This window comes from Hipposideros armiger, unplaced genomic scaffold (genome assembly GCF_001890085.2).
Source record: "Hipposideros armiger isolate ML-2016 unplaced genomic scaffold, ASM189008v1 scaffold_65, whole genome shotgun sequence".
In the NCBI taxonomy this organism is placed as follows: domain Eukaryota; kingdom Metazoa; phylum Chordata; class Mammalia; order Chiroptera; family Hipposideridae; genus Hipposideros; species Hipposideros armiger.
Window position 1 is genome coordinate 717,163 of NW_017731415.1, and position 10,506 is coordinate 727,668.

The following is a 10,506-nucleotide window of genomic DNA, read 5'->3' on the forward strand; positions in this document are numbered from 1 at the left end:
AGGAATTATGGGTTGTCTTTATTTTGTCGATAGGTTTCTCTAAAAGACTATTTTCCTTTTCTTAAAAAAATAAAAAAATCCAGATATACGAAAAAGGCATAGAGATTAATGAAATGATGACCTCAATACACACATCATGAGAAAGAAAACATTACAGATTCAGTGTACCCTCTTTCCCCACAATCCTATTTCCTTCCTACCCCAAAGGTAACTCGTATCCTGAATATGGGTTGTATAATTGTCATGCAGGTCTCAATACTTTTACTCCATACACATGTATCTCTTAAATGGTATATTAATTAATTTTTAGTATAGTTCCCTGAAATAACCTATAGTATAGTTATACATATTATAACTTCTATGTAAGTGCTATTAAACTATATATGTCTTGCAATTATATTGTTCATCATCATGTTTTTGAGATTTATGCATATTAATGCATGAAGTTTTAACTCATTCATTTTTACTGTTACGAGTTTATATTTAATTGAAAAAACATACCATAGTGACTTTATTCATTTTTCTATTTGAGAACAGTTAGTAATTTCTAATTGTTATCGCCTCCAAACAATGCTACAATAGACATTATTGCAAATGTCTTCTTGTACACATATGCTAGAGATGGCTCTCAGATATACAGTGAAGGATTGAGTTGCTGAGCCATTACTTTTCAGCTTTGGAAAAAGCAATTTCATAAATTAGTTTGGGAATCACTTTAATGTCACTAGAGATTAATCTGAAATATTGAGGTGTTATTCTAATTAAATTACATATATGTGCTCAAATTATCATCATTAAAAGCATGCGAGGTTGGAACCATGATTATTCAGATTTGAGAAAAGGAAACAAAGTCATGGAGAGATTAAAGAATGTGCTCACCACCATAGAACTCCTAGCAAGTGGAGCCTAGACTTGAGATGTCAATTTGAGATGAAATTGTCCTTCTACCACAGAGCTTATAATAGGCATAGAGTTTAAGATCGTGTTTTGAATTTAGCAGGCTACTAAGTGGAGACCAGGGTACAGAGAAGAAAGAACATTTCTTTTTTGTTTTGTTTTGTTTTGTTTTGTTTTGTTTTGTTTTAAAGATTTTTATTGGGGAATTGGGGGGTTGGGAACAGTGCTGGGGAATTGGGGGAAGGGGAACAGACAAGTTGCTGTTGTTTTGTTCTTCAGTCTAGTTGTGGAGGACGTTGCTTCACTGGCCCAAGTTGGCACCATCATTGCGCTCTTCCTGGGCGAGGCAGATCAGTCGCTGGCTTCTGGACGGCCGCTCACTGCGGCTGCTGGCTGCTCACGCTGGCTGCTGGCTGCTCACGCTGGCTGCTCACGCTGGCTGCTGGCTACATACTGTATCCCATGGCCACCCACTGCCACAGGGGCTGCAGCCTACGCCGTAGCGGGCGACTCACGGCAGCCCAGCTCCAGGTTGAGCTGTTGTTTAGCATCTTAGCTGTGGAGGGCAGTGTCACTGGCCCTCATATGTGGGATCTGAACCGGGGCCCTCTGGCGTCCCAAGCCAGTTCTTAACCATCGCGCCACTTGGCCAGCCCGAAAGAACATTTCTAATTTGCTTTTTTTCCTCTTTTTCTGGTTTTCACACACGAAGAACAAATTGGATGAACTCAACAAACGTCTTCATATAAAAGGCTCCACAGAAGGTGAGGAATTGATGGAAAAAAGCAATCAGATAAGTTTTGTTTTCTAGTTTTCAAAAACTGAAGAGACTTCCTATTTACTTCATAGCAGAAGCACAATATTTTTTAAAATGAAAATTTGGATTGCAAAGTGATGTTAGTATCCATCTGGCAAAGGGTATTGGTTGATGCTATGTACACAGATGCCAGCTGTGTAATACTCAGAAATATTCTGTTACCTTTTTTTTTCAATAGCTTTTAAGCCCTTTGAAAAACAAACACCCCATTTTATATCTGATGGGTCATAAGCTAAAGTGCTGATGGGAACTTCTATGAAGGGACTAGAAGTCACAATTATAAATAATAGCAGCTGGTACCTATGTTGTAGCTCAGTTACATGGAGAGTCAGGGTATAGGTTGTAGTGGGGAGAGATACACAGAAGGAACCAAATCTGAACCCACTTTTCACAGAAGGATCATCTTGAGCCGTAACTCATTCTCTTATTTTATGTACAATGACAACACGCATGATTAGTCAACTTTTGCAAGCTGGTGATGGAAAGAAAACCTCAGCGATCTGTACCAAGGAAGCTGCATTTCTTGCTCACATGTCAGTATGCTGACTAGGCTAAGCGTGGCACTGCCCCATGAATGCTCATGATTCTGGAATCCAGGCAGAAAGAGCAGCCCCTAGCTGGACATGCCCTTTACTTGGAAGAGAGAAAAGAGGAATGGCAGAACTATGCCATGGGTCTCAACACTTCTGCTCTTAGGAGGCATTTGTCACTTCCATTCACAGTTCACTGGCGATAGCAGAGTACAGGAAAACAATGAAATAGCGAAGTATATTCTTTCAACAGGGACACTGTCCTGTAAGTCACATGGCAATGGGTGGAAGTATATAATCCTTCACAAAAGGGCAGTCAGTAATTAAGAGCAATAATGCAATCTACCCCACAACCTCTTGTTCCTGGTTTTGAAATTCCAGAGAATTAGAAAGAAGGGATGACAGGTTACTACAATAGATGGGATAGCATCTTGCAACAGCAAAGGAATGACTAAAAGTATATTAAAAAGTAAATAGAACTCAAAGCACAGCAGCCCCAGGTCCTATACTAGGGATGCACATAGTCAAATTCTCCTGAGAGCAATACTTGAGTTATTAGCTTACATATGGTTCTGTTTATCGTATGTGCCGTTTCCAATCTGATTAGTAAAGGTTGAGGAAACCAGTAGATTTTATTTACTTATTTTGCCTCTTTATAAAGATCTTCATCTCCCCCCCCCCCTTTCTGCATTACCACCACTGCCTTTTTCTTTTTGATCAGAGAACACACAGACTCTTTGGCATGTGGTTGGATGAACACAGCTTTGAAGATAGAACTTAGTTGATGGAAGGTGCACAAGTCCTTCACAAACTCGAGGAGTCATTTGAAATGTTTGACATCTGACCTCTGGTGGACTACAAGGTCATTATAATTAGAAAAATTGGAATGTTGCCAAGTTCAAGGGTTGCAGAGTCTCATGATATGTGTTTTTCAAATATACAATCACCAAGGCAGAGAAATAATACTGAGATGTTTCTTTTCTAAAAGTCACTAATGAAATAGTGAATTATAATTTAATATTGACTCCCAGCTTGTTTTTGCTGATTCAAGTTCTGGCTCTTCCTTGTCCTAAAACATTTCCATCTGGGGGAAAAAAATGTCTGCATTTAGTTTGTTGTTGGCAGTGTGCTCATGTGACAAAACCAGTCCCACAACTCAGCATAAACAGTAACTTCAGACTTCTGAGTGTGAAAATAAGAGGCATTTTCTAGGTGAGTCACTGCCTTTCAGAGCTGAAACAAGCTATAGTTGCTCACCCATTCATTGCTTTGCTCAGAATGTGAACATAAGTATCTTATTTCAAGATGATGTTACATTGCCGAAACTTAAAGCTCATATACTTTCATGGAAATGGGCCCTTATGGGCATTTGTTGAGCACCCACCTTGGACTGGGAACTGATTTTCCTGAGACATCTGGTTCTGTCAGCTGTGTCACCGATAGTTTCCTAGATATGACTTCACATTGGTGACATAAAATAATAAGGGAGAATCATGGTAGCACGTCTCCTTGGTCTGTTCGTGGCCTATTGGGATAGCCTTTAATGATTCAAGAGAGACTTTAAAACTATTAATGAAATGAAAACAATTATATGTCATTGTCTTATTTGTGTAAAGCATTTCCTTGTTTAGATTCTGGCATATATATAAGCCTCAGCATTAGCTCTGTTTTTCTGTGTCTCTGCCACTTGGTCTTTGTCTCCTTAAGGATCCCATTTCAGTAATTTCTTTAGCTACAAAAGTGACATTTCCTTAGTCAGAGTTTTTTTGGGGTCTTTGTGGTGTTTCCTGGGTCATAAATCTAGCCTCTCACCTGAAATACCTCCAACATCTGCTCCACCAGAACAGACCCTCGTGAGTTCGCGTCACTGTGTGTGAGTGAGTGCATGTGCGTGCTATGCTAAGAATAATTGCTTCCTTAAAGTTCTACACAAATGTAAAGCTGTATTATTTTTATCCTGAGTTTTTTTAAACACACCTGTAGGTAGCTGGTTTTCTTTTTTTTTTTTTTCAGAATAAACCACACGCTATGTACATTCCACTTGTAACATTCCTATGTGGCTATTTTAATATCATATGCCATAAAAACACTCATGCATCTACACAAAACACACGTGGAAAAGCTGGACATAACAGTAAGGAAGCAACCCAGGGGACGCATGAGGTAACAAAAGAGAGGTGTATTAAATCAATCTTAGGCAATATTTTGCTATAAATATCTAAACTGTTAGAAAATCAAGTCTTTTACTGAAATGAAGAGGAAAACAAATATATAATCTTCAAAAATAGTGGTCCACACGGCTTGCTAAAGCCGTAATATTTCTAGCTGTGTGGTGAATTCTGGGTCTTCATTACAAGACCATTGCTGCCTCTGAATGACATGTGCTTAATGTCTTGGCAAACTCACTGTGCAGTGAAAATTCATTTCTTTGAGACATTGAATCAATGGATGAATGAATGAACAAAATGCAAGTTTTAAATCTCTCATAGAAAGCAATTCTGGCACTACAGTCAGATATAATTTTCACTGTAAGAATAATTGCACTATTTATTTTCACCTTAGTCCTTCTCTATTTCCGTTGCTATAAAAATATGTTATATTATCTTAGGTTGACATACACTATTATCTTTGTCAAAAAAAAGAATTAAAAAAGTCATTTTGATACCAATATATGTTTGGCTCTTTCTTACACACAATAGAAGTTTGTTTAGCTAAGAAGAATGACTTAAATTAAACACTAGTAATTCTTGTGAACTTTAAGGCAGAGTCTTGAGTATTTAATTAGAGAGGGAATCTCCTCTGTAGTTCTTTTCAATTCTGAAATGTTTCTCATTTTTGTTATTTCTGGAGATGTTAGTTGGGCTGAAGATGTTAGTTGTGCTATAGTGTTTCTCTGTATGTGTATCCTTGTGTGTGTTTTTGGGAAGAAATCAGCACATGATATAATTGTTTATGATTTATAGTAAAATTCGAGACAAATTGGATGGACTAGACACTGAATTTTAATACCATTTACCTACCAAATATTCCAGCCGACATTGAAGTAGAGCATAAACCCTTTACTAAACCACTGCAGCTGTAACTACAGCTATGTGGGTCAAGACTGGCTTTATGTATTTTGCCTCTGAACAGTGCAACATCCCAGTGAAATAGGAGGCTTTGGGAGGTTAAGTTACAGAATCGCAGAGCTGTAACAAACTGAGATGAGATTTGACTGGTTCTATATGACACTAAAGTCCCTGTGCTTTTCTGTGAAAATGCTTCTCATTCTAAGGGTTGGAGTAAAGACAATATGTCAGGAGAGAACCTCGTTGCATAGCAGGGTTTGGAAGTTGTTTCTGAAGTACCAGATGCTTTGATGCAAATTGCTGTCCACATTCGCTTCTCAGCAGGCATGACTCAGGCAGAGTTCATGCCCAAGAGTTGCTGGTTCATCATTGCGATTCACCCTCCATTGGAATAACCCAGCAGTCAGTATTCAACTGTAGACTGCTTTCAAAACATTAGGAGAAGAATAATGGACCAGGAGGATGGAGGCTTAGATGCTGGATGTTGCTATGTAACGGAAGTATCTTCTACAAGTCATGAGCTTCCAGTTCCTTCTTAGTAAAGTGGAGATAATATTGATCTGCTTAGTCTGTCTCTTGGGGTTATTATGAGGCACGTCACATGAAAAAGCTAGCTCTTTAGAGTCATAAAGAATGGTATTTTAAAAACAACATAAAACAAGCATTCAACAAGTATTTACCAGGTAGATATGTGGGTGGCATTCTTGCAGGTAGAGATATAGGGGTGAACAAAACAGATAAAATCCCTGTTTTTATCGTTTCATGGTGAGTTTTAGCCAGTTGAGGAATTACAACGTAGTGTCTTAAGGGTTGAGGTAAGAAAGGACAGGACACTAATGGAGGCATCAAATCTAATCCCAGAGAAGGCTGACATGTGAATGACAGTAGGCAAAAGGAGGGGAAAGGATGTAGGAAAAAGAAAGACCTTGGGTAGAGGTTTTGTGGTTAACATGTAGGAGCATATTATTGTGGGAATGACCATTTTTTAAAAAAACAAAACGGAGAGATTTTCATGTGGCTCTCAAGTCAGCCAGCTAATCTGTGGGAATATGAATCAGGAAGCTGAGGAGGCAAAAGAAACACAAACTCAAGTCTGGATGACCAAACTTTGGAAGACGAAAAGAATGAGCACTGGGAAAGTCCACACCACTTAAAAAGACTTGCCTCCCAGTATTTTGCCAAATGTGGTATCTGGAGGAGAACCTTGGCATGTACCAAAAATGCCAGAAACTATTGTAAACAGGGACCTGGGGTGTGGGATGAAGGCTCTGTCTGGAATTCCATGGAGTAGGAGCCTAACCTGGGAAGACATGGACTGTATTGGATCCATATCAGGAAATCAGGACAAACATATTTCAAAAGCAAAGGCTCACAGTCTTGTTTGGAGATGAAGAGCTTATGTGTCCAAAACCTGGGATTCAGATGCACTCTTACGGCTCAAATAGGGATATTTATTAAACAGAAATGCAATGTGTGGCTTGCCCAAGATGTCATAAAGAGTAGTAGTGTCAGGCTGTGACCAAGTATCTATGGTTCTTTGATACTCTGATAACTTGAGGAAGGAAAGTCTAAATTTTTATTCTGGGTTTTATAGTTTGTGTTTCTAACTGCAAAGATTATTTCACCTCTTTCTTAGATGAAACTATTATGCTTCAGGAAGGCCCAAATAGATTCTTTGGGTTGGGGAGCTCGGTGGATGAATTTCAGAAAACTGTCACAACCATTGCATAGTTTTTTCTTCATGCCGTATTTGCCCAGTTAACAAGTAAGGGAAAGTTAGTCACATGGTAATATATTTGTGTTGCAGCCATGTGCCAAAACCTTCAGTTGGAAGTGATGAAGTACACATGTCTGAATCAAACACAGTCTATACATGCAAAACCGAAGAGTGAATATAGGTGGAGAAGCTTAACGGGGGAAATCTTTCAGGAGAAAATGAAGCTTAAGATTTCTCTTCCCCTTTTGGCCCCGGTCCCCTCCTCCTCCTCATGTCTCTTCCACGAGGGCTGAACTGTGATCATACTATTTGTCATCCACTTTTGAGTATGAAAAGAAGCACTGTTAACAATTATGTCAAGGCAACAGGCATAAACTGGATGTGGAGTCAATCTGGCTTAGTTTCATATGTTCTGTGGGGACTGTACTAATGCCACCACCCCCCATTTTCAGCCTTTATCATGCTCCATGTTCCCATTACACTCTGTAGATATCTCAGGTATAGCGCACACATATTGCATTGTAGTTGTTTGTGCCATGTTGCCCTCTCTCCTTGAATTGTGAGCTTTTTGAGGGTACGAGCTCTCTCTTAATTATCTTTGCCTACTATCTCTATTCTACAGCCCAAGCCCTGTCAGTTAATGTTTGATGAGAGGGAATGCATTAATGAAAAATTTGAAGGGGGATAGGTGACAGGACAGGTAGAAAAGTTATTCCCGGTAGAGAGAAAGGGAGTTGCATGTCTAGAAACACAGAGTTACTAACGGTCACGAGCAGTGCTGCAAACAAATCCGCCTTCGTGCAACCGAGTGTTATATAGAGTAATGCCAATAAATGAGGAGGACTGGAAAGGGAGCCAGAGTTGGTGGAGACTATAGATTATCCAAGATTATTGTTTGCTAGTGGCTCCAAGGAAGGGAGTTTCATGGAGAAGCGTGACTGCCGTTTTGTTGTGCCTTCATCGAATAGAAGATCGGATGCTAGGTTTGCATTTGAATTTGGAAGAATGGGTTTGGTAAGCATTAAAACTTGAATGATAAAGAGAGAATAGCTTCTCAAAGAATTTTGATACTTCTGCTTCCAGCTGAAACCAGGAAATTCAGAGGCAACAAAAATGAAAACAAGGAAAACGTTAATGGAAATGTTGAACCTAGAAAAGGTTTGGTTTGAGTTTGGAAGGGAAAGCCTGACTTTGGTTTACTGCCCCCAAGTACTACTGTGATGATTTGCTGGCTTTTCATTTATTCATTATATTTCATTTGTATTATATTATCATATTATATTCTAATTCTTAGGGGTGGGTCCCCAAATTTGGCAGCTGAACCAAGGCTTCTACATTTACAACAGTGCTGAAGCCAAACTATCCAGAACAGTCTCATGATATAACAGTGTGTGCTGCTTTGCCTCAAACCAGCAGTTGTACTTGGGGAGGGTCTTGCAGAGTGTTCAAAGAGTTTCCTCTGTTACTTGCATAGAATGGTAATACTTTAATTAAAGCAACATGTATAAATAATTTAATAAGTGATTGCCAGAACTGATTTTCTCTAATAAAAATAATCGTAAATTGTTTTTTTTTTCTTGATTATCACTTAGGGAATTGTGCATTGCCTCAAACTCAATACCTCAATCTCTAAATATTTTGATCTATAGGACCCCAATTTCCAAGAATCTATGGACGTTCTGACTGTAGCTGATCCAAAATGGGTAGATCAAGCTCCAGCCATTTCTTGTGGGCGTGGAGTGAAAGTTTGCACACTAAACTCCCATCTCTTCTTCCTAAAAGAGTAAGGTTTCAGACCTTTTTCTTTTCCTAAGAGGAGAGCTTTCTCTTGGAGGTCTGAATCTACAGTCTGGGGTCTTAGCTGAGTTCTTTGGTAACCAATGACCTCGCCTCTTCTATTTAAACGGCCCTCTTGAATGACGACTTATTTTATCTATACATGTTCCTTTAAGTTCTTACCTAAAGAGTTTTCCTCCTCGTGGCAAAGCTGCTTACTTTAAATGCTCATTACTACTCACTGTTTATGCTGAAGTAATGCATACTTGAGTTGCTGTTTGCAACTAATGATCAAAGGGTGCCTTCCTCTTAATTAAATCATCGGTTAATTTGATGAGCCTTCTCAGGGGTCAAAGGAATTGATTCTACAAAAATCAATCATGTTGACTTCTCATTCTGCTGAATTATTCAAAATTTACTCATGATGTTTCCTTCCTACACAGATTACAATTCTCTCCTACTGAAAAAAAAGCATTCAAATAAGTATGGCATTCACATTATAGTTTTGATAACTGTAAGCCTTGACCCATGCTTAGGTGATCAGATGAACCACAGAAGTGTTAGGAAAACTAACTCGATTAAATTAAGGAGAAGGAGCTCTATATTATTAATAAGTAAGCAAGCAACTTTTGGACAACTGGATGTTCTTCCAATATTTAATCTTTGATGTCAGGTTTAATTTGTGTTTTAACACAGTTTATTTTTTTCTTTCCTAGAGAGACACCTTCTCTATGGACGGCCTGCAGTGCTTTATCGGACAAGATATGATATCTTATATCATACTGACTTTGAAAGTGGTTATAGTGAAATCTTCCTAATGTCACTCTGGACATCATACACTGTTTCCAAACAGGTCATTGAGAACTTTGGGTTGTATAAAATTCTTCATGTGATTTACTTTCTTTGCATTAATAGAAGAATTGCTTGCTCAATAGAATTTTGTCTTAGAAAAATACTTTAATTTTTCCTGATGAAAAAGAAATCCAAGGTTGGATCTGTTGCAAGATATTTTGAACCAGACTTTATTCAGTGTTCTAATAACCTCATGGTGATATGTTAAATATCAAAGGGAGCATAGAAATCCTTTTAGTGTCTTTTACTCTGCTTGTTATTGCCCAATAGTGACGGGAGCCACCTAGGCTTGGTTGTTGGTGTGAATAGACTTTATTTTGTAGAGCAGTCTTAGCTTCACTGAAAAATGGAGTGGGAAGGACACAGACAGAGTGCCCACCCCACACACAAACAGCCTCCCTCATTGTCAGCATCCTGTTTACTTTTTCACAAAAGTTTTATGTTGGAGTTTCAGTTTTGATGAAGATGAGATAGGTAAGTTTATAGCAGGAATTAGAAAATATTATTTGGCTGTTGAGAATATATTTTTTTAATTTTTGAATACCAATGAGTACTTCCACTACCCCAAACACAGCTTCTTATTTATATGTGCTGTGTACATGTGTGTATGCACATGTGTGTGTGCTCTGGCACATACAGTATATGTGTAGTCTTCCTTTTTATAGCAGATATGTCTATATAATTTCTCAGAGTGTTATTATTTTTTTAATTGTGAACTATAACTAATATTTATAATAAAATTTCTGTATTATTAATTACATATTGAGTTATTTGCACTGGTATTCATTTAATAAATAGTGTATAATATTATCTCTCAATGTTTTCATCAAAATTATATATATATAATTT

The 10,506-nt window shown here is 38.2% G+C and overlaps 1 protein-coding gene across 7 annotated transcripts in view; it reads left to right on the forward strand.

Moving 5' to 3' along the window:
* The window catches only part of ENPP2 (ectonucleotide pyrophosphatase/phosphodiesterase 2), a 100,731-nt gene that overhangs the window by 78,829 nt on the left and 11,396 nt on the right, over positions 1-10,506 (forward strand). For 4 of the 7 annotated variants that reach the window (XM_019642116.1, XM_019642117.1, XM_019642119.1 and 1 more), the window contains exons 19-21: positions 1,610-1,661; positions 8,113-8,187; positions 9,522-9,658. In XM_019642116.1, coding sequence (XP_019497661.1) covers positions 1,610-1,661; positions 8,113-8,187; positions 9,522-9,658 — 264 coding nt within the window. The remainder of the gene's footprint in view (positions 1-1,609; positions 1,662-8,112; positions 8,188-9,521; positions 9,659-10,506) is intronic. The other 3 variants (XM_019642120.1, XM_019642121.1, XM_019642122.1) reach the window with 1 other exon arrangement.